This window comes from Herpailurus yagouaroundi, unplaced genomic scaffold (genome assembly GCF_014898765.1).
Source record: "Herpailurus yagouaroundi ecotype Mexico unplaced genomic scaffold, PumYag 100, whole genome shotgun sequence".
Lineage (NCBI taxonomy): Eukaryota > Metazoa > Chordata > Mammalia > Carnivora > Felidae > Herpailurus > Herpailurus yagouaroundi.
In genome coordinates this window covers 59,237,855-59,263,327 of record NW_024412391.1, presented here as the reverse complement: position 1 = coordinate 59,263,327, position 25,473 = coordinate 59,237,855, and the positions used below count along the sequence as shown (strand labels likewise).

General features: G+C 36.4%; 1 protein-coding gene across 1 annotated transcript in view; it reads left to right on the top strand.

Annotated features, from left to right (window-relative positions):
* Positions 1-25,473, top strand: part of GLCCI1 (glucocorticoid induced 1) — a 151,556-nt gene that overhangs the window by 104,027 nt on the left and 22,056 nt on the right. Inside the window, exons 6-7 of the mRNA XM_040471591.1 lie at positions 17,889-18,005; positions 23,392-23,544. Of these exons, the coding sequence (XP_040327525.1) occupies positions 17,889-18,005; positions 23,392-23,544 (270 nt within the window). The remainder of the gene's footprint in view (positions 1-17,888; positions 18,006-23,391; positions 23,545-25,473) is intronic.

The following is a 25,473-nucleotide window of genomic DNA, read 5'->3' as shown; positions in this document are numbered from 1 at the left end:
AGCCAGGTCACGATCTCGCGGTCCGGGAGTTCGAGCCCCGCGTCAGGCTCTGGGCTGATGGCTCAGAGCCTGGAGCCTGTTTCCGATTCTGTGTCTCCCTCTCTCTCTGCCCCTCCCCCGTTCATGCTCTGTCTCTCTCTGTCCCAAAAATAAATAAACCTTGAAAAAAAAATTTTTTTAAAAAGAAAATGTTGAAAGAAAAAAAATGATCAACCAAGTATTCTGTATCCAGAAAACCTAGTCTTCTACAATAAAGGTGAATTATTCTCAGGTAAACAAAGATTGAGAGAATTTCCTGCTAAGTAGACCATCTTGTGAGAAATACTAAAGGAAATTCTTCAGGCTGAAAAGAAATCACTCCAGATGTTAATTCATATCTGTGCAAAGAACTCAAGAGTCTTGAGTATGGTAATGTTTGGGTAAATATAAAAGAGTCTGTAGATATATTTTTCTCATTTTTCCACATTTGAAACACGTAAAATCATATAAAGCAATAAGTCTGCTGTGTCAGATAAGCTTTCTTATAAGGCCTGCTGATCACCAGAGGCACTGCTGTGTAGGGGTGGGGTGCCTGCATGGGCACTCAGGTTAGTGGCTGCACAGCCCAGGGCTAGAGAACTTGTCACCCCCACTGCCACCAGGGAGATGCTGCGAGCCCATGCCCATCTGCCAGCCCGCCTTGGAGCTTCTCCTTTCTTGGCCCCCCCCTCCCCTCCCCCCCCCCCCTCTGTGGCTGCTAGGTGCGCTCCCCCTACCAAGCTGTCTCTTTTCTCTTTCTCTACCTACCACCCCCCCGCCCCAACCCCACTGCTTCTGCAGCCAGTGGGAGGGACTTGGACTGGGACTTCCTGAGGTCCCAGGGATGGGACTGGGGCTGGGGCCCATTGGCTGCAACCAGCCCAGGCCTCTGAGAGAGGAAGGGGCTCTGGCTCTGTCCCAGTATTGGCCTGGGGGAGGGGATCACCACCTGGGTAGGGAGGGGGCTATCTAGAGAGAGGTCCAGGCTGTGGGGGTAACATCTACACAGAAGGGGTGAGCTCTTGGTATCTTTCTTTTTCCACATCCTGTGGGCCTCTTGCCTGGCTTCATTTGTCCCCATTTCCTAGCAAACTTTACTCCCTACTGCCTAGTTTCGTTTGGTACCCACAGCCTGTGTTCTTTAGGGCTCTGTCACCTGGTTTCCCTAGACCTTGCTGCCTGATTTCTTTTTGTTCCCACTGTCTACTTTCCTGAAGTCCCTGTCACCTGGGCTTGTGTTTATGACCTGTATATGTGAAATATACATATGGCAAAGTATAAAAGAGGGGAAAAAAAATGGGCATGTGCTGGAGTATACTTTCTGTTTTACTGGAATTATTTTTTTGAAGTAGTGTGATAAATTAAGATGCATATTATAATCCCTAGAACAGTTGCTAAGAAAATAACTCTGAAAAAATAAAAAGTAAAAAATGTAGAGGAATTAAAATGCTACACTAAAAGTATTTATCACAAAAGAAAGCAGTAAGGGAGGAACAGAGGAATAAAAAAAAAAGGTGTGACACAAGTAGAAAATAATTAACAAAATGGAAAAGTAAATCTAATCATATAATTACATTAAATATGGATGAACTGAACATTCTCCTCAAAAGGCAGAGATTGTCAAACTGGATAAAAACACAATAGCCAGCTATATGCTATTTGTAAGAAGCATGTTTTATGATAAGAAAGCTTATCTGACACAGTGGACTTTAAAATAAGAAGTATTATTGAAGACAGATAAAGGAATTTCATAATGATAAAAAGGTCAATAGATCAGGAAGATATAGTAATCATAAATTGTGTCTACATCTAACAGTGGCTTATAAATGCCTGAAGTGAAACAGTGAAAGGAGAAATAAAGTGTCTACAATAATAATTGGGGATTCCAACACCCCATTCTTAATACTTGATAGAACAACTAAGTAGACACAAAATAAGAGGATAAAAGATTCTGGCATTACCAATCAACTTGACCTAAATGACATATATGGAAGACTCCACCCAGTGATTGTATTCTTTTCAAACATATTTGAAATATTCTCTAGGTTAGACAATATGCTTGGCCATAAAACAAGTCTCATTGAGTGCAAAAGATGAAATCATGTAACAGAAATCTTTGAAAGCCCCAAATATTTGTCAGTTAAAAGCATTTTAAAATATTTTAAAATGTTTAATGAATGAAAACAGAAAGACACCTTAGACTTTATATGTGCAGATAAAGCAGTGCTTCAGGGAAAATTTATACCTTTAAATGCGTATCTAGGAAAAAGGAAGTTCCTAAATCAGTGCCTAAGCTTCTAACGTTAAGAAACTAGTAGAAAAAGAGCAACGCAGACCAAAAGCAAGCAGAGGAAGGAAGGGAGGAGTTAATAAAGAATATAGCAGAAACCAACAGAACATAAAATATTAGAGAAAAATTAGTGAAACTAGAAGTTTATTCTTTGAAAAGAAGAACCAAGTAGATAAACCTTTAGCTAGACCAGAAAAAGAAGATCATGATTAGCTAAGTCAGCAGTGAAAGAGGTGAAATTACTACCAACTTCACACAACTTGAAAGTATTATAAAGGAATATTATGAATGAATTTTATGTCATCAGTGTGGAAACTAAAGTAAAATGGATGAACTCTTAGATACAAGTTACTAGAAAGAGACAAATTGCAAAGACTGATTTAAGACTAGAAAACATGCAAACACTTCTAAAAAAGTAAAGAAATGGAATGAGGATTAAAAATCTTCCCACAAAGAAAATCCCAAGATCAGATTTGATGAATTCTATCAAATATTTGAAGAAATAATGTTAATTCTTCACAAACTCTTTCAGAAAATAGAGAAGACAACACCCCCCAGTTTATTTTGTCAGGCCAATTTAACTGACTTCAAAGCCAGGCCAAAGACATCTCAAGAAAATAAAATGGCAGATCAGTATCTCTCTTGAACATAGATGCAAAAATCCTTAAAATATTAGCAAATCAAATTCAGCCACATATGAGGCGGATTATATACCATGAACAAAGGGAATTTGTCCCAGAAATTCAAAGATGGTTTAAGATCCAAAATTCAATTAAGATAATACACTACATTAATAAAATAAAAAATGAAACCATATAATCATCTCAGTAGAGTTAGAGAAAGCATTTACCAAACTGTCAACACCCATTCACAAAAAAAATAATCTCAACAAGACAGGGAAAAAAAAATAATAATAAATAAAGGGCTTTTGTTAAAAACAAAACAAAAAAAACCCCAAAAAAAACCCTATAGATCATATTCACATATTTTCTCTTTAAAGCAGTCTCCAGGGGCACCTGGGTGGCTCAGTCGGTTGAGCGTCGGACTTCAGCTCTGGTCATGATCTCTCAGTTCATGAGTTCAAGCCCCGTGTCGGGCTCTGTGCTGACAGCTCAGAGTCTGGAGCCTGCTTTGGATTCTGTGTCTCCCTCTCTCTCTCTGCCCCTTCCCGCTCATGCTCTGTCTCTCTCTGTCTCTCAAAAATGAATAAACATTTAAAAAAAACAAAAACAAAAACATTTTAAAGCAGTCTCCACACCCAACATGGGACTTGAACTCATAACGCTGATATCGAGAGTTGCGTGCTCTACTGACTGAGCCAGCCAGGCACTCTATCATATTCATATTCATTCATTTTAGTGGTGAAAAGCCAGAATGTTTTCTTCTAAGATCAGGAGGAAGGCAGTGTCATTCACTGTCTCCTTGTCAACCACTTTTATTCGGTTTTGCATAGGAGGTTCTAGACAGTGCAGTCAGGCAAGAAAAATAAAGACATCCAGATTGTAAAGGAAGTGGTAAAACTGCCTTTATTCACAGATAAAATGTAAAAACTATATTTAGAAACTCCTAGGAAATATACAAATACAGTACTAGAAGTAGTAAACATGTTCAGCAAGGAAGGTTGCAGGATATAAGATCAACATATAGAAATCAGTTCTATGTCTAGATACTATATAAGAACAGTCCAAAAAATAATAAAACAATTTGTTGCAGTTGTATTAAAAAGATGAAAATATTTAGGAATAAATTTAACAAAAGCAGTGCAAAATTTGTACACTAAAAACAAAACATTGCTGGACAAAATTAAAGCTTTAAATAAATAGACTTACTTTGTTCAGTGGATTGATTGGAAGACTTAATATTAAGGTGATAATTCTTCCCAAATTGAATCAATGTAATCCCTATTAAAATTCCATGTTTTTTTTTTTTTTTTTTTTTTTTTTTTGGTAGAAATTGGCAGACTAATCCTAAGATACATGTAGATATGCAAAGGACCTGGAATGGCCAAAATATTTTTGAAAACAGGAAATTTGGAATATTAACATTACACAATTTCAGTACTTCTTATAAACTCACATTGATGAAGTTAGCAAAAAGAAAGACACATAGATAAATGGATAAACTTTTGAATCCAGAAATAAACCTTTATGAACTTCATTAAATTGAATATTTACACTTCAAAGGACACCACTAAGAGATTGAAAAGCCAAGTTTCAGACTGGAAGAAATATTAGCAAATCATATATCTGACAAAGCTTATATCCAGAATATATAAAGAACTCCTACAAATCAATAATAGGAAGACAACCCAAATTATCAATGGATAAGACAGTTGAATAGAAGTGTTTCACCAAAGATAAAAGGGTGAATGACAAATGACCACATGAAAAAGTGTTCAGCATCATTAGTCATTAGGCAAATGCAAATTTAAACCATAAAATCCACCTATGTAGTCAATACAATTATTATAATTTGAAATCTTAATTCTTTTTTTTAAGTTTATTTATTTTGAGAGAGCAGGAGAGTGAGAATCCCAAGCAGGCTTAGCACTTAGTGCAGAGCCTGACTCTGGGCTCAAACTCCTAGAACTGTGAGATCATAACCTGAGCCGAAACCAGTAGTTGAACACTTAACCAACTGAGCCACCCAGGCACCCTACAATGATTATAATTTAAAAGACAGGCAATACCAAGTATTGGCAAGGATAAAGATAATCTGGAACCCTCAAATGTTCTTGGGAACATAAAATGGGACAGTCACTTTGGAAAACAGTTTGTCAGTTTCTTTTAAAGTTAATCAGAAACTTAGCATATAACCCAGCAATTCAGTTCCTAGGAATCTGTAAGAAAAGTGAGAACACACATCTAGATTGAGACATGTACACAAAATGTTTATAGCAGAGTTATTCGTAACAACTAAAAACTAGAAAATGTCCACATATCCATCAGTTGGTAAGTAGATAGACAAAATGTGGTTTTTCATGCAATAACTTACTATTCAGCAATAAAAAAGGAATAATGTACTGACTATTGATACATACTACAATGTGAATGAACCTCAAAAATATTTTACTAAGTCAAGTCAGCAAATTTTTCCTGTAAAAGGCCGGATAGTAAATACTTTGGGGTTTGTGGGCCATATAATCTTTGTTGCAACTAATCACCTCTCCTCTTGTAGTGTGAAAGCAGCCATGGACAATATAGAATGAACCTGGTTATGTTCCAATAAGTTTTGTTTACAAATCTGTAGATTTGGCCTACAGATTATGGCTTCCCAATCCCTGCTAAGTGAAAGAGGCGAGATGATTAAGGCTACATATTATATGGTTCCATTTATGATTGAAATGCCAGAAAAGGCATATTTAAAGAAGAGGGAGAAAGTCCTTTTGTGGTTGCATGTGGCTGAGAGTGGGGCTGGAGGAGTGGTGATTGGCTACAAATAAGACTCAAGGCACAATTGGGGGGTGATGAAAAAGTTACAAAACTGCATTGTGATTATTTTTGTACAGCTCTACATAGTGATTGAAACTTACTGAGTTTTACCCTTACAGTGAATAAAGTTAAGACAATGTAAATTATACCTCAGTAGAGATGAAAAAAACAAAAAGGAATAGATACAAAAGGCTGGTGGGTTTTCCATGGTGTATCAGGAAGATATTAAGTGCTATACGGTGTATAACTGAGGCTAGCAAATGATAAGAATACGTTGGTAAAGACAAAAAGTGAAAATAAGAATAGTTATAATATGTGACAGAATTGGAATTTGAGAAAATTTTGAAAAGCCAAAACTATTATTGAAAGTAGTATTTTTTAAAGTTACATGCTACTAAAATTATGTTTTTAAAAAATAGCTTTTGACCTGCTTTCTTGAATTAGGATCAAAGTCAAATGTAGCACACATCCTTTCTTCCTGAGTCACATCATACTCTCCCCCTCACACAATTTGCAACAGGATTGCAGATTAAAATGTCAGTGAAAGCACCTGTATAATCTGCCTCCTCTTTGCTTTAAATTTATGAGAATGCAATGTGAAAAACTTTCAAAGAAATAAGTAACTGTATTCTAGTTATATTTGAGACAAAGAAAACCCCTGCAGACTATGAATAGACAGGAAACCCTTAGTAATGAGTGGATGTTGATGCTGTCTGGCTCTCAGAAACCTGGGTCCTGTGGGCCAGAGCTTAAAAAGTGGGTGTTTAAGCCAAATTTAAGAGAGTATAGATTGCTAGACATTTTAAGAATGCCAAATGTGTCTTGCAAATGGTAGGAGATTGGAACTGAGCTGTCTGCATAAACCAGGGAGGTGGGACCATGTTTCTAGGCCATAAAAGTAGACCTGAAATAACTCCACCTGACACTGTTGGTGTTTTCCTGTGGGCCAAAGAGGCAGCTATGCAAAAATGGAAATAGTAACCATATGTTCTGTGTGGATGTGGCATCTGGAATAGAGCTCTACCCATGTGGAACCAAAGCCCCAATCTTTCTAATTTAAGACCTACTCTGGAGCTATGCAACTCCAGGGGGATAGTCTGAGCAAGCATGAAACAACATGGCAGGAAAGAGCTCACAGTGAATAAAACTTCCACGTAAGGTGTGGTTGCAAACAAGTATTTTAGGACATGTAAGGAAATCTGTTGCCATAAGGGACAGCAGACCTACTTAATAGGATGATTGACATCCAAAGAAAGAGAATACATTCTCAAAAAAAGCACAATAAGAAAAGGAGTAAACAAGAACAAGCAGAATGATAAAGGACCAATTGCAAATTCTGTAAATAACAAAAGTTGGTGAAATTAAAAATAAAAAACTCTTTGGTAGATTAAATTGACATAACAGAAGAGAGAATTAGTGAATCAAAACTCTCAACTGAAAATTGCCAGTCTGGTAGAGCAGATATAGAACAAAAAGATAAAGAGATTGAAAACATGAAAGAGAAGTTAAGAAACATGGAAAATAGACTGAGTTAGGAGTTCAGGAAGTAAGAATATCCTGTAAGCATCAGAGAAGAGAAATTCTTTAAAGATTGAAAGTCTGCTATATTTGGACAGCAATTGAAAAAGCCCACCAGTTCCAAGGAGGTTAACCAGGACAAAAAAAAAAAAAAATTTCCACCTTTAGGTATAGTATAATCGAATTGTAGATTAAGGACAGACACACACACATTCTTGCAATTAGGAAAGAAAAGACCATTACCTACAATAGAAAGGGCAATCAGTTTCAATACATCTATCAGAAATTACAACTGATACAAGTATACAGTAATGTATTACGTTCATGTTAAGGAAATGAATCCAAGTGAGGCATTTCTTTCATGAAAAGACGACTTTTCCTCCTTTGAGTTATGTTTGCTGGAGGGTTGTCAACCCAACCTTTATTTAGATTTTACAAACTAAGCAAGCGTACAAATGTACTTTTCCACTTGTTAGAAATGTTGTTTCCTGCTTATAAAACACAGTTTAAAAATTAATTTATAAAGCATAACTAGAATTCAAGAAGTCTGTTAACTAAATGATAAGGATATAATTAGCATTGCTTTTTACAATACTTCATTTATATACATTTAGTAGAGTAAAAGAGAAGAGAGATAAATCTTTCAGATATGTTTTACCATACATCCTCAGTGTTTAGTGGCAATGCATTTGTTGATGGAATAACATCATAGGAATAAGATTGTATGCCCAATAGTGTGTAAGGGATATAGAAATCCAAAAGAAATAATTACACATTAGAAAACCAACTAAGACTTTTAAGGGCTAATCAAAAAAAGACTTTATGTTAATTCCCACTCTCCTTATTGAGTGAGAGAAGTTCATCTCCTGCTCGTGGTGCAAAACTGGAATCTGATCACTGTTACAGTCCTGTGGTCCCTTTGAATGAGCATGCTTTCTAACTTAATAAAATAGTCAAAGCTTCCGGCTGCTTTTATGGTTCTAGCTACTTTCTCCTAGCTCCTCTGGAATTGGAGCTTGGGAGAGAGGGAAAGGTAAGGGGAATAAGATGTCTTTACATTTCTTGGGCTTGACAGATTCTTAAAACTGACTTTGTTTTGTAGAGTAATTTCATGGGGTCCCTTGTTGCTATACATCTCTTATCTACTGTTCTGCATTTGTGGGCTTGTGAATCTTTTACTGTGTTCTTAGCCTCTAGAATTGTAGAAATAACATTCACTGTCTCAGCTGCTGACTCGGTTCACCTTTCTAAGTAGGTGGGCCCCCTCTTAAAACCAAAGACAACTCTGCACGATGACTCTTGGCACTCAGATTTTCCTAAGTGGTTCCTGGTAAACTCTCATACTTTTTTTTTTTGTTTTTTTTTTTTTTTGGCGGGGGTGGGGTGGGGGTAGTTCTGGTTAGTGTTTAGGAGTTTAGGCTGATTCTAATGCAACAGTAAATCACTATCATCCTAGCCCAACATTTTCAGTATTTAGAATAAGAGTCAGATATCAATGTCCATTGTGCCCTCTTATCTGTGGGGAACATAAATTGATCTTTCCAAGTTGTTCCATTAAAATTTCTTTCTCTTTATTTGAGGCAAAGGAGGAAGTATTCCCTCTCAGGTCTTGGATTTTGTTTTTTTCCTACTTAGAGTGTAATAAATTAGCCTTTTACTATTTTGGGGATGCTGGCAGAAGGCATGAGATGCCTGGATTAGAGACAGTGGCCTTTGTTATTCTCAGCACAGCAAGTATCAAGACCATCAAGTTTACCGTATTTCCCCTGAACACTAAGTCCCATGTGATGGGGAGAGCCCAAATGTATTCCTACACATACAGTAGATCACATTACAAGGGAGGAACACAGAGTTTGGGGAATCCACTATTTTTATAGTAAGCAGTTAGCAAATCTGCCCTTTATCCCAATACCAAATGGTGACATTCCAAGAAAGAAATAATACTGTTGTATTGTTGTTTTGATTTTAATTTTACTATTTGTGAATTTGATAAATTGAAACATATAGGATAGGGCATGTAGGTGGCTCAGTTGGTTAAGCATCTGAGTCTTAATCTCAGCTCAGGTTTTGAACTCTGGGTCCTTGAGTTCAAACCCTGTGGGGCTCTGTGCTGGATGTGGAGCCACTTAAAAATAATAATAATAATAATAATAATAATAATAATAATAATAATAAATTAAAAAATAAATTAAAAAAAAGGTGGGTTTGCTGTTCTTAAGTTCTTCAGTAGAGATAAGGAAAAAGAATGCGTTGCTTCCTGATCTCACCAATAAGCTTTTCTCATTAGTTGGATAGTTTTTCTTAGATGGAGCCATCTGAAGCAGTAAATGAAATGATTAAGGATATTTCTCACATCTGTTCAGTGATAAATAGATATTATTGATGTGGTCTTCCTTTTTTTAAAAGTTTTTTTAATGTTTATTTTTGAGAGAAAGAGAGAAAGAGAGACAGAGTGTGAGTAGGGGCGGGGCAGAGAGAGAGGGAGGCACAGAATCCAAAGCAGATTCCAGGCTCCGAGCTGTCAGCACAGAGCCTGACACTGGGCTCGAAATCACCAACCATGAGATTATAACCTGAGCCGAAGTCAGACGCTTAACTGACTGAGCCACCCCTTAAGTAAGGAAAATAAAAGTTTCTTTATATGCCTTCTGCCCTAACATTTTCTTAATTTTTGGTATTAGTTTTTTTTATCATATACTAGGGGGAAATAATTGCAATAATATTTTCTCTGGACCTAAAAGATAATAGTCTGAAGAATTTTGATTATCCCTTTGAACTCAAAGGAATTATGTGATAAACTTTTAAAAAATAAAAATATTGATCTAATAAAGTCTGTCTAAATCCATATAAAATTGAATTATAAGGATGTTTTGTAATCTTTTCATTACTTAAAATTGACTCCAATAGGAAGAATTTTTAAGGTCATACAAACTGTCCAAAAAAAAAAAGTAGAACACTGATCAGTAGGTTAGTATGTTAGTAGCTTCTTCAAATTTTTGTCCATCTTTACTTCAGTCTCATATCTTGCAATATCTTCAACATTAAGAAAGGAAGTTACTTTACAAAGCAGTTGAGGTTATAAACCAGTACATAGTGACTGGTAGTTACTTGCGGTTGAACATTAACATAGAATTACTTTCAGCCACGTTGGTAGGTAATAGAGGTTATAAATTAAAGGCTAAAGGACTGGGTCTGCCATTTATTAGCTGTATTACATGGGGAGAGGTATTTTATTTTTTTTAATGTTCATTTATTTATTTTTGAGAGAGACAGAGAATACCAATGCAAGGGGCTCGATCCCATGTAGAGTGAGATGGTCACCTGAGCCGAAATCAAGAGTTGGATGGTTAACCAACTCAGCCACCCCAGGCACTCTGGTACTTTATTTTTGAGAATGTGTCCTCATCTATAAAATAGATATAATAAATTTATGGGATCCAAGTGGGTTTGTGAACTAAATGTTTTTTTAAGTGTTAGTCTGGTATTGCTATTAACATGCCTCTGTTAACAAATATGCCTTAGTGGTAGCTGTAAATATAATTCTGTATTACAGATTATTAGCATAAAAGTCCCAAAGCTAGCTGTATCTCTGGGGATGAATCTGAGTGTGGGAGTATCTCTGTTCCTGGGTTAGTGGGTTTGTGTGAGTCTGAATGTGGGCAAGCATGTCTGTCTGTGGGCATGTAAGGCTTGATGTATGTGCAGGTGACATCTCCCTATGCTTGTGGACGTGTTTGCATATATGTGAGTTCTTTATGTATGTATGTGTGTGCATGCATATGCCTGTGTCCATTTCATGGGGCTGAATGAATAGCAATTAGCTCATTAGGGTTTGCCTCTTGACAATTAAAAACATAGGAAAATAACTGTAATTATTCATATTTATGGAAAGGTTAAATTCCAAATTTTTATTTTTGTGTTAGATTAGATACTGTTGCATGTTTAATTCCTTTGAACACTGACATAGGAGTAATATGTAAAATTTGTTTTTAGACTGTAGAACCTTTGTTTTGAGACACTTGATGTTTGTAAACAACTTAAGTTTGTCACATACTCCTTTTTTTTTTTTTTTTTTTTTCATATAAAAGGTAATGACAGCTTGAAGTTCTTAACTTTCCACATTATATTTTCAGAAAAATCTGCTGGGTTAATATCTTTAGTAATTGTTTTTGTGTTTTCTCTTGGTGTAGCTGTTGTTAATTTTTTGTAAGATTCTCTTGTCTTCCTGTAAGTTATTAACTTGTGTCTTTAGGCAGTGTAGAATAGTGGTTAAAAGAGAAGACTCTGGAATTCTACTTCCTAAGTTCAAGTATTTCTTTCACCCCTTAAATGTGTGACTTTTAGCAAGCTTTTTAACCTTCTGCTTCAGTTTCCTTACCTATAATATGGGACAGTGATAGTACCTATTTTGTATGCTTTTATTAAAAAAATGAATGACATAATTTATATAAAAGCAAGCAGCAGAGCACCTTTTTCCTGGTTTTATACTTTTCTTCTCGTTTTTTTCCCTACTCTTCCCAAAGCCCTCAGATCCTGCTTCCTTTCCTACTGGTTAAGATTTCTCATTTCCCTGCCCTATGGTAGAGTAGAATGTATCATGAGAAATATTTCTCTCCCTTTCAGTATCTGAGGTGAAGGTACTCAACAAGTCTCCTGAGGCTGAGTTTTGTTTTATTTTGTTTTTAAATGTTAACAATAGTAGGGGAAACTAACCAGACAAAAATAGCAAATGAGTAGGTAGGGATGACGTTAATTAGGTTTCCAGAAATTTACAATAAAATGTATTCTTCTCAGATTTTAAGTAAGGCCGTTCTCTGATTTGTCTTCATCTAGTTTCACAAAAGTCATTTTTTTTGTGAGTATTTATGCTAATTCTTCTCTCTACACTTATTTCTTTAAAAAAAATTTTTTTTTTGTTTAATGTTTATTCACTTTTGAAAGACAGAGAAAGGCACAGCATTAGTGGGGGAGGGGCAGAGAGAGAGAGAGAGGGGGACAACAGAATCCGAAGCAGGATCCAGGCTCCGAGCTGTCAGCACAGAGCCCGATGCGGGGCTTGAACCCATGAAGCATGAGATCATGACCTGAGCCGAAGCCGGACACTCAACCGACTGAGCTGCCCGAGTGCCCCTACGCTTATAATTTCTTCTTTGTGACTCAGGGTCATTATTCCCTAGCTTTTTTAAACTTTGGAGCTCATATGCTTGAAACCCCTTTTAAATTTAAAGAGACTCCTCTCTCCTCAAATTTTTTTCTTTCAGCTTTATTGAGTTATAATTGGCACATGATATTGTGTAGGTTTAACGTATGCAGTGTACTGATTTGATATATGGATATATTGCAAAATGATTACCACCATACGCTTAGTTAACCCATCCATCACCTCACATAATTATAGTTCTTTCGTGTGTAGTGAGAACTTTTAAGGTCTGTTCCCCTAGCAACTTTGAGATTTCAGTACAGTATTGTTAACTGTAGTCACCAATGCTATACACTACATCCCAGAACTTACTTACCTTGTAACTGGAAGTTTGTACCCTTTGACTTACCTTCACCCATATTCTGTACCCCATCCTGTATTTGGTAACCACCAGTCTGCTCTTTGTATGAATTTTTTTAAGATTCTACATATAAGTGAGATGAAAAAGTATTTTTCTTTGGCTGATTTATTTTGCTTAGCATAATACCCTCAAGGCCCATTCTTAATTTGTTTCATAAGGCCACAGCATAGCTAATGAATATTTAGAAACACAAAATCAGATATATCTATAGTTTAGTTCAAATCTAGTCAGTAAGGGGAGTCTAGTCAGTAAGGGTCAGCTGGTTAAGCGTCTGACTTCTTGATTTCAACTCAGGTCATGATCTTACAGTTGTGAAATCCAGCCCCATGTTGGGATCTGACCGGGCATGGAGCCTGTTTAAGATTCTCTCTCTCCCTCTCTCTCTGCCCTTTTCCACTGTGTGTGTGTGTGCGTGCTCTCTCTCTTAAAAAAAAAAAAAAATCCAGTCAGTACAATTTACTGCCCTTTTTGTAAATGAAGGTTGGTAGGCATTTCATCACAGTGACTGGGGTGGGCGAGTTCATCAAAGTGAGGACCAGGAGCTTCCGTGCAATTGATGGAATGTAGGCCTTGAGAGGCTGTCTTGGGCAGAGCTTCAGAGCTATGGATGAGGTGGGATGTATGTGTGTTTGTGTGTGGGGAGAGGGGATTGCACTTTCCTTCTGCCCCTTCCTCATGGACACGACTTTGTGTCTACTCTTCGCTGGTTCTAATGTCTACTCTCTACTGGCTACAAATGGCCATGGGCTCTTGAGCATCAAAGGAAAAGGAGAGGGAAATTCTAAGCCCGACTATGGAATGTGAGAGTGTTTATAGTTGTGACACAGGTCTGCCCCTCTACTGAATGTAGCTGTAAACAACACAGGAACTGCCTTACTCTGAAGCGAAGGAGGACTTAACGGCATCTTGCTTTCATTTTACATAGGTCTTGACTAAAATTTGTAATCTGAGTATATATATTTAGGAAAATGAGCTCCCTTTTACCCTAATCTCTACGGAATTGTAAACAAGAGCATAGCTATATAATATCCCGAGATGAACAGTATTGTGTGAAAGCTGTAAGGTTACACAGTTTAACTGGGTGTTCCAGGCAAAGTAAGATAGGTACCCATGATGGATGCTCTTTGTTTTCAGGGGTTTGTTAAGGCTGTTGAGAACAAAATTTTTTCTGGCTTATGGTGATATCTCAAGGCCTTTAAAATAGAGTGATTTAGGACTGATCAATTTTCAGATTGCTTTTGTTTGTTTATATTTAAAGATTATTTTAAAAATGAAAAAGTACAAATTGCCTTGATTAATCTCTAGGCATTATGGGCTCTTCTATACAAGCTCTTGCTGGTTTTGAAACAGCACTGAAACATCATTAATATTCAGAAAACACTTAATTTGCTACCTCTTTCCTAATTAAGTGACTTGTACAATTTGAAATCCTTTTTATTTTTTATCATAGAAAATAATCTTTTCTGATTTATAATGATTACCTACTAATTTTGATTCGTTTTCTTGTGAAAATTAATGTTCTCTAGAAGAAAATCATGTCATTTCAACAGAGAGCAGGGAACTCAAACGTTAACATAGACCATCTTGCTTGTATATCTTTGCAAGATCGTTGTGTGAGAGGTCTACAAGCTACAGAGAGCTTTAAAAACTGAAGGAATTTGGGGCGCCTCGGTGGATCGGTTGGTTAAGCATCCGACTTTGGCTCAGGTCATGATCTCACGGTCTGTGAGTTCGAGCCTCGCGTCGGGCTCTGTGCTGACAGCTCAGAGCCTGGAGCCTGTTTCAGATTCTGTGTCTCCCTGTCTCTCTGTCCCTCCCCTGTTCATGTTCTGTCTCTCTCTGTCTCAAAAATAAATAAACGTTAAAAAAAATAAAAAAAAAAACTAAAGGAATTTAAGGATATGAATATAAAAGAAAGGATATAAACTATTCCTTTGTCTAGGTGCTTTATTTGCTTCCATGCTATTTCTCTTCTATTTGCCATAGGTAAAAATAAGTTTTTCTAGCAACCTATATGTACTTTTCCCTTTGAGTGGTATAGGCTTTAATAGCAACTGTCTGTTTTGCTTTTTATTGCCATGGTTATTCAAGGGAAGCATTTAGCTAATATTAAAATACATTGTATTTTTGCTTTATGTCCTTGAGGAAATCAATATATTCTGCAGACTTTACTTTTGTATTTACACTTTGCTTAAGTAGGTAACATAAAACTGGGCTTGCTTCTAGGTGTTTAAGGAATAACTGTTAGTTGATTGATGTCATCTTTTCTACAAAGAAAATAATACCAGTATTATAACTTCCCCCAAATTGCTAATTATTCCCTTTAAAATGCTTAGGAGGGGCGCCTGGGTGGCGCAGTCGGTTAAGCGTCCGACTTCAGCCAGGTCACGATCTCGCGGTCCGGGAGTTCGAGCCCCGCGTCGGGCTCTGGGCTGATGGCTCAGAGCCTGGAGCCTGTTTCCGATTCTGTGTCTCCCTCTCTCTCTGCCCCTCGCCCGTTCATGCTCTGTCTCTCTCTGTCCCAAAAATAAATAAACGTTGAAAAAAAAATTTAAAAAAAAAATAAATAAAATGCTTAGGAATATTTTATTCCTGGTCTGGCATATTTGAAACAGATTACATGTCATCTAAAATATATTAGGTATTTTGAGTTCTGTCCAGGTTGTTGTTTAATATAAATTGTTTTCTGTTTGAAATTTACCTCCTGGTAATACTTATGTCTCAATTTTTGAGATTATGTTTAATTTCGAGGAAATTTATTCTGCCACAGTAAATTCTAAGGACAATGTTTTGCAGTGCTAGGCTGGCATGATAGAATCTGCTGTTAAATATCGGCATGATGAGCTGCATGCAGTTAGAGATGGGTCTGGTGGCTGCATTTTTGTAACTTCAAATACTCTGGAACAAGGGCTCCTAAATGCTGACACATAGAAACTATACAGAACCACAAAAATTGATCTGGGACATGCACAGGAATGAACCTGTGTTGGTCAGGATTTTGTGAGTTTGGGTTTTTTTGGTTTTTTGGTTTTTAGTTTCCCAGATGATTCCAAGGAACTTTGTGTGGGGCCATCGCTGCAAACCAGAAATGGGCACAGGTTTCAATCCTGCAGAACCTTATCACATGCCAGGCACTGCACCGTTTGATTGCAAACGTGGTCTTATCTTTTAAAAATCATTTTACTATTTTTTTCATATTGACAAATGTACTCTTTAATTTCCATCCCCTGTTTTCCCCATCCCTACCTCCTCTCTGGTAACCATCGGTTTTTGTTCTTTATAGTAAGAGTCTATGTCTTGGTTTGTGTCTCTCTTTTTTCCATTACTTGTTTTGTTTATTAAATTCCACATGAGTGAGATTATATGGTATTTGTCTTTCTTTGACCTATTCCGCTCAGCCTTATACACTCTAACTCCATTCATTTTGTTGCAAATGGCCAGATTTCATTCTTTTTTATGGTTGAATAATATTCAAGTGTGTGTGTGTGTGTGTTTGTGTGTGTGTACCACATCTTTATCCATTCATCTACCAACACTTGGGCTGCTTCCATAGTTTTGCTGCTATGAAAGTAGGGATGCCTGTATCCCTTTGACTTAGTGTTTTTATATTTTTTTTTGGGTAGATACCAGTAGTTTAATGAATTCCAAGCCATATGGTAATAATGACTTTTCTCTTAAGCCTGGGAATGTTACCATTCCACTTAGGAGAATACAGTCTAAGTTACATTTGTTTTTTAAAAGTCTTCTGACTATAGCCAGTGTCCACCAACAAATGAATGGATAAAGAACATGTAGTATGAGAGTGTGTGTGTGTGTGTGTGTGTATCTCCACTGTAATATTATTCAGCCATGAGAAAGAAAGATATCCTGCCATTTATAACATCCTGGATCAACCTTGAAGGCATTATGCTAAGTGAAATAAGTGAGGCAAAGACAAATATTATGTGATATGACTATATGCGGGTTCTGTAAAGATTGAACTCACAGAAACAGAATGGTAGTTACCAGGAGCTGAAGGGTAGAGGAAATTGGGGTTGGCAAAAGGTACAGACTTCCAGTTACAAGATGAATAAGTTCTGGGGATCTAATATGTAGCATTTTGATTATACTTAATAATATTGTATTGTATATTTAAAAGCTGTTAAGAGAGTAAATCTCAACTGTTCTCACCCAAAAAAAGATGTAGTAATTTTGTGATAGGATAGACATGTTAACTGATGCTACGGTGGCATCATTTTGCAATATATAAATGTATCAAATCAACATGTTCTGTACCTTAAACTTAGACAACATCATATGTCAATTATATCTCAATTGAGCTGGAAAATTAAAGTTGAGTGACTAAAGAGTAATGTATAGTAAGATATTCAGTACTAGGAAGTTACTAATACTAAATGCTTGGATTTTCCTCACCATGAAAAGATTGAAAATTTTAAAGTGTTTTAAACCAGGAGTGTTTTGTTTATGTAAGATGGAAACTTAGAAACTAATGTGGTCTCCATGTTAATATATGGGCTTTGACTTTAATTAGCATGTGAAACACTAGTTTTTTGCCTTATAAAAAGTGTTTAAAGAGGTAGATACTTGGTGTACAAAGATACTTGGTGTAAAATCTGAAATAATCTGGAAAAATTTAGTCTGCATGTTTACCAAAACACTATTTCAATTGGGCAAGTGAAGCATTCGTAGCATACATTTTATTGAAGTGTAGTTAACATGTTAGTTTCCGTTGTACAACATCGTGATTCAACATTTTTATACATTATGAAATGATTACCACGAAAAGTCTAGTTACTTTCTGTCACCAAACATAATGATTTCAATATTAGTGACTGTATTCCCCGTGCTGTACTTTATATCCCTGTGACTTACTTATTGTATAACTGGAAGTTTGTACCTCTTATTTTTTTTAATCTTAAAAATGTAGAAGAATAAATCTTTGCAGTGAAATATTATCTCTTCTTGAAACCTTTGAGGAAAAAATTACCAGCATCCAAAAATTAAAATAAGAAGTACTTAAAAACTGGTATTCACTGTTGTTCTCATCTTATTTCTCCCCCCTCCCCAAAGCAGATTGCCAAACTGAGGCAGCAGCTACAACGTAGTAAACAGAGCAGTCGGCACAGTAAAGAGAAAGAGCGTCAGTCACCTCTTCCTGGCAACCATGTAACCATCAATCACACTCAGGTAGGCTAATTTCTTGTCCAGATTTGAAGAATTCCTTTGAAAGGGTTCATTATAAAGGGAGAATCCATTATTGTTGGGTTGCAGAATTAAAAATCTAAATCCCTGGCTCTACTAAATTGTTACTGCTTGTTAAATTGTTGCAAGAAGTTTTATTTTTCCTCCATATATGTAATTTTCTTTTAATAATAGATGTAACAGAGTGTAGTCATCTCCAGAATGATTGATGCTGGCCTGGCTAAATCCTAGCTCATTTACTTGTTAAGCAACTATGGGCATTATCTCATTTAATCTTCCTAATGGTACCTTAAGCCATCTATATCTCTTTATATCTATTTACACCTATTTTACCTTAGAAGAAATTGAGGATTGGGGTTTTGTTGTGGTTCTCCTGCCTCCCTAGGAACATGTACTTCCCATGGAATATAGTTTGGGAGATGCTTTTCTAGACCAAATTCACCTAAAATATTGATATAAATTTTAGGGGCACCTGGGTGGCTCAGTTGGTTGAGCGTCCAACTTTGGCTCAGGTCATGATCTCATGGTTCAGTTTGTGAGTTCAAGCCCTGTGTCGGGCTCTGTGCTAACAGCTCAGAGCCTGGAACCTGCTTCTGTTCTGTGTCTCCCTCTCTCTTCCCCTGCCCACCCCCCCGCCCCCTGCCCCTTGCACTCTGTGTGTCTCTGTCTCTCTTCCTTCTCAAAAATAAATAAATATTTAAAAAATATTGATGTAAATTTTAGTAAATCAAATGTAGAAGTATAGAAGAAACCCAAGTAGTGAATCAAAACAAATCTAATCAGAGATGTTTCACAAACATAAGGATGATTTCGCATTAAGAAATGTATTAGTTTAGTTCATTGCATATGAAGATCACAGTAGATGCTGAATAACACCTGATAAAAACTCAGTTATCTATATGTGGTAAAAACCGGCTTTACTAAAAATATGACGTTTCCTAATGTGACTAAAATGCAAATGTGGTGAGATCCTAACAGTAAAATATTGGAAACATTTGTTAAAATAAAAATCAAGTCGTAGATGCCCACAGTTATTGATATTATTTGCTAGTAGTTTAGAGGCTCTAGACAGAGTAGTAAGAAAAAAAATAGTTATTGTTATCTGTATGCAATATAATCTATTTAGAAAATGAAAGTCAATGAACTAAACCATTAAAACTGACAGAATAGCCTATACCAAGTGTTGGTGAGGATTTGGGTCAACTAGAACAGACACACATTGCTGATGGGAAGACCGAATGGTACCACCACTGTGAAAAACAGTTTGGCATTTTCTTAAAAAGTTACACACTGACCATAGAGCCCCCAAATTTCACTCGTTGATATCTAGCCACGAAAAATAAAAATGTATGTCCACACTAAGACTCGTACATCAGTGTTCATGGAGGCATTATTTATAATAGTCAAAAAATGGAAACAAATATCCATCAACTGATGAATAGATAAAACAACATTTTGTAACACCCGTGCAATACTTTTCAGCAGGAAAAAGGAAGGAACTCCTGATACTTACAAAAACATGGTTGATTCTCAAAAATACCATGTTAAGTGAATGAAGTCAGAAGCAAAAGGCTTCTGTGTATGATTCATTATATTAAATTCTTGAAAAGGCAAAATTATAGAGACAAAGTACAATTTTTTCTTCTTAATCTGGTAGAAATAGTGTGTTATTCTTTTTTTTTTTTAATTTTTTTTTTCAACGTTTATTTATTTTTGGGACAGAGAGAGACAGAGCATGAACGGGGGAGGGGCAGAGAGAGAGGGAGACACAGAATCGGAAACAGGCTCCAGGCTCTGAGCCATCAGCCCAGAGCCCGACGCGGGGCTCGAACTCACGGACCGCGAGATCGTGACCTGGCTGAAGTCGGACGCTTAACCGACTGCGCCACCCAGGCGCCCCTAGTGTGTTATTCTTTACTCTGTTTATTTTAAGCACTTTTTCTGTAAGAGCCCAATAGATTTATAGAAGACCTATTGACTTGCTGACAACAAAAAAGACTTTGGCACATGTTCCTAATTTACATTGAATTTTTGGCATCGTGGTTATGTGTAAAAATAATTATCTGCTATACATACTGAAATACTTGTAGGTGAAGTATGAAGTCTGGAATGTGCTTTCAAATAATCTAAGAACAGAAGAAAAATAGATGTTTAGATGAAACAAGATTGGCAGATGTTGGTAATTTTGAAGCTGGATGATGTGTACTGAAGTTCATTGTGGTATAGTGTTTAATTATGTTTATGATTATAATTTTTCACAACAAAAAGAAACTGATGAGAGGATAAGATAAAATATAAGCCTATAAAAATCAGTAGTTTTATACTAATGAAGGCAAACCACTGTACCCTCTACTTACAGTGCCTCTAACACCAAACGTGTGGGAGGTTTTCCCACACCAACCAACTTGCCAATTCCAAACACTAACTAAGTATCCTGCAATTCAGTTATAACTAATTATTCGGAGTTGGCACAGACCCCACAATTTAAGGGCTCTGTCCCATAAGACTACCCACCCCTGTTAAGATGTCAGTCACAGGTCCCAGGTTGTCATCTGTACTTCTGACCATCTGACTATAAAGAAGGAATTCCTAACCACCCTTCTTCAGGTTCAGTAATTTGCTATAACAGGCCACAGAACTCAGGGAAACACTTAGGTCTACCACTTTATTATAAGAGATATAATAAAGGATGCAGATGAACAGTTAGATGAAGAGGTAGGTACACAGGGCTTATGGATATGTATTCACCAATTTAGAAGTTCTCTAAAACCAAAGTTTAGAGATTTTTATGAAGGCTTTATCACATAGGCATTATCCATTATTAACTCACTCTCCAGCCCCTCTGCCATCTCCAGAGGATGTGTGGGGCTGAAAGTTCCAAGTTTGTAATCATGGCTTCATCTTCCTGTTGACTAGCCCTCATCCTGAACCTATCCAGGAGCCTGTCAAGAGTCACCTCATTAGGGGCACCTGGGTGGCTCATTCGGTTAAGCATCTGACTCTTGATTTCAGCTCCAGTCATGATCTCAGTTCATGGGATAGAGCCCCTTGTCGGGCTGTGCGCTGACGGCATGAAACCTACTCAGGATTCTCTCTCTATCCCCCTCTCTTCCCCTCCCCCGCTTGCACTCTGTCTCTCTCTCTCTCCCCCTCTCTCAAAATAAATAAATAAACTTTTAAAAAAGTTAAAAGAAAAAAAAGTCCCCTCATTAGAAGACTCTTCTATCACCCAGGAAATTCCAAGGAATTTAGGAACCTCTGTGTCAGGTTCCATGGTCAGAAACCAAATATTAGAACAAAAGATGCTGCTAGCATATCTATCAGTCAGGAAATTATAAGAGTTGTAGGAAATGTGTGTCAAGAACCAGGGAAGATTCCAAATACATGTTTCTTGTTATGTTACAATTAGCAATGACATGTTAGTATATACAAAAATATATATAAAATGCCAAGAGTTAGACTTAAGAGAAATATGCAAACTGTAAGACTTTATTGAGAATATGAGGTAGAAAACCAAGACCTTAATGGGAAATCTCAACACATTCATGCATGAGAAGGGAAGACTCATTATTTTTCAAATAGCCATTTACCTGAAATTAATTGAATTCCAGAAAATTGAAATTTTCAAATTGAATTCCAGTGGAAATTTAAAAGTAATGGTTTTGTTTCTTGAAAAGTTGTCTTCAAAAGTCACATGGAAAATTAATGCCAATTAATAGAAAAGAAAATTTGAAAAGACTTTTCCTATAAGATACCAACATGTACTATAAATATCAGCAATTAAAGTGAAACTTTGTATAGGGATTATCAGTTAAGAAAATCAAATCAAATATAGAAATCATAAGGAAATCAAATATAGAATCATAAAGAAATCTTGGCAGTTTGATTACTGTGTGGCAAAAAAAAAAAAAAAAAAAAAAATACCGCCTCACACCATACACAAAAATAAATCATGATAGGTTAAATATTTAAAATGAAAAACCATAAAAGTACTGAAAGAAAGGTATTTTATCTAAAGTAAACAGCAAAAAGGGGCGCCTGGGTGGCGCAGTCGGTTAAGCGTCCGACTTCAGCCAGGTCACGATCTCGCGGTCCGTGAGTTCGAGCCCCGCGTCGGGCTCTGGGCTGATGGCTCAGAGCCTGGAGCCTGTTTCCGATTCTGTGTCTCCCTCTCTCTCTGCCCCTCCCCTGTTCATGCTCTGTCTCTCTCTGTCCCAAAAATAAATAAACGTTGAAAAAAAAAAATTTAAAAAAAAATAAATAAAGTAAACAGCAAATGTATGACAAAGAATTACAACTTTCATATGAAAAAAAAAACAAAAACGTGTGCATCATAACAAAGGGCATTAGCAGGCAGCCACTCACAGATGGCAGAAACACAGCCCTGAGTAGAGGAAATAATTGTTCATGTGTTAATCAATGATTAGCAGTCTACCTCAGTATGAATCCTATGTATCAACTTTAATCATTCAGAGTAAGAGAGAGATCATGTATCATTTTTACTTTTGCCTTGTTCATCTTTATTTTCCTCATTTCCAATCTGGTATTAGTTCCTTGAGCATCAAAAAGCTCGTCTTACTCTTAACTATAGAGAACACACTGATGGTCACCAGAGGGGAAGTGGTGGGGGGATGGGTAAAGGGGATTAACAGTACACTTATTATGATGAGCACCAAGAAATATATAGAATTGTTGAAGCACAATATTGTACACCTGAAAGTAATATAACACTATGTTAACTATACTGGATTTAAAAAAAAAAAAGTCTTTAAGGTACCTTCTATGACAGCTGTGAGAGGTGGTTAATTTTTGAGAACTCCTCCAAAGGACTTTTGAAAAACAACCTTAAGGATATCAATTGTGTTACTGAACTTAGCATGATACATTGTTGCCACATTACTTAATAATCCAGAAGGTTTTCTCAAATGGTTGACAAATGGAAATGAAAAATACTGGAAGGTAATTTTAACAGTGAGGGAAATAAATCTTTTAAACACAGAGGTGTCTGGTAAAGCCGCATGATACATTTAACTGACATGATTTCAACTGTTTTTTTAGTAAAAACAACAAAAGGGAAAAAATTAAACTGTGCAGAAGGTTCTGTCTGCCATCCTACCAAAAAAATGTATGCATTATACTATTAAAACTTGACACTTACGTAAAGGGTTATTTCGGCTCTGGACCTTCCTTACTTTAGAACCTACATTTCTGTGGGTGTATCTGGATATATAGTGTATTTGTAATACTGAAAAATCTCTGTTCATTGAGTTTTCCATTTTCAGATTTACCATGCTCTTGAATTCTTGATTTCTTGATTTTTGTTTTTTTTGACCACAAATAATTTGACCCCACCTTGTCTTATATTTTGTAGGCTACTGGATCAAGATCAGTCCCTATGCCACTGTCAAATATATCAGTGCCAAAATCATCAGTTTCACGTGTGCCCTGCAATGTAGAAGGAATAAGTCCTGAATTAGAGAAGGTATTCATTAAAGAAAATAATGGAAAGGAGGAAGTGTCCAAGGTAAGGTTACATGACATGTTCGAATCTTTTTTCTCCTTTAGCATTCAGAACTGTCTCAGTAGTCCTTTTTTTTTTTTTTTTTTTTTTTTTTGGTAACAGCTTGATTAGCTATAATTCACATACCATACAATTTACCAATGTAATGTGTGCAGCTCAGTGGGTTTTTTTTTTTTAAGCATATTCACAGTTGTGCAACCATCACCACAGTCAATTTTACAGCCTTTTCATCACCCTGGGAAGAAACTCTGTGTCCTTCAGTAACCATCCCTCATTTCCTTCCAGTGTCCCCAGCGGTAGGCAACCACTAATCTACTTTATCTGTCTGCAAATTTGCCTGTTCTAGACAGTTCTTGTAAATGGAATCATACAACACGTGGCCTTTTGTAGCTGTTTTTTTTCATTCAGCATAATGTTTTTAAGGTTCACCCAAGTGGTAACATTTATCTGTATTTCATTCCTTTTTATTGCCAAATACCCAATTGTATGAATTTTATTCAGCTAGTCATCAGTTGATGAACATTGTCTGGTTTCTACTTTTTAGCTATTATGAATAATGTTGCTATGAAATTCATGTATGAGATTTCATGTGAACATGTTTTTATTTCTCTTGGGCATATACCTAGTTGTGGAATTGCTGGTATGGTAGCTCTTTGTTTAACCTTTTGAGAAACTGCCAGACTGTTTTGCCAAGGTGGCTGCACTTTTACATTCTGCACTACACGATTTACTTGTATGGAGGTTCCAATTTCTCCATCTTTACCTATACCTGTAATTCTGTCTTTTTTTATTACACCCATCCTAGTAGATGTGAAATGGTATCTCATGGTGTTGCTGTGCATTTTCTGAATCTAATGATATTAAAGACATTAAGCGTCTTTTCGTGTGCTGTTGGCCATTTGTGTGTCTTCTTTGGAAAATTGTTTAGAACATTTATAATCCTAAAACTGGATTATTTTGCCTTTTTTCTATTGAATTATAGAAATTCTTTATAAAGTTTTTTTTTTTTTATTTTCTAGATACACTTTCTTATTAGATGTAGGACTTGAAAATAGCCATCCTTTGGTTGTCTCTTCACTTTTTATTTTCTTAAATTTTTTTTTCAGCGTTTTTATTTATTTATGGGACAGACAGAGACAGAGCATGAACGGGGGAGGGGCAGAAAGAGAGGGAGACACAGAATCGGAAACAGGCTCCAGGCTCCGAGCCATCAGCCCAGAGCCTGACGCGGGGCTCGAACTCACGGACCGTGAGATCGTGACCTGGCTGAAGTCGGACGCTTAACCGACTGCGCCACCCAGGCGCCCCACGCTTTTTATTTTCTTGATGATGTCCTTTAAAGGACATTTTCAATTTTGATAACGTTTGATTTATTGTTTTTCTTTTGTTTACTTGGTGTCATATTTGTATACTTGGTGTCATACTTAAGAAACCATTACCTAAATATAAGGCCACAATAATACTTGTGTTTTCTTCTAGGAGTTTTTTAATTTTAGGTTTCTCTTGTGGTTAGGTCTTTGAACCATTTTAAATTCACCAAAAATGCTTTATAAATTACCTCTGTCCCAGAAAAGTAATCTGGGCACTACTGCATGTGAACGTATATTTGGCCACATTACAAATACATACTCAACAAAAGAAAGCATAGAATAACCTTTGACTTAATTATCTCTGTGATTTTTTTTTGAACCAAAATAATGATTTAATTTATGTCAAATGTGTATCTGATTCCTTTAAATATTGTGCAGGTTTTAAAAGTTAATTAATTTCAAAAGTCACAGAGTCCAATCTTACATTTGTAAAATTAAAACGTAAAACTTTCTTTCAATTCTCAGTATTGCTTATTAGCAGATATGAGCATTATGCATAATTTCTTGTGATCCTTCTTGACGTGTGTATGTGTGTGAACATAGTGAATCATTGTATGAATGC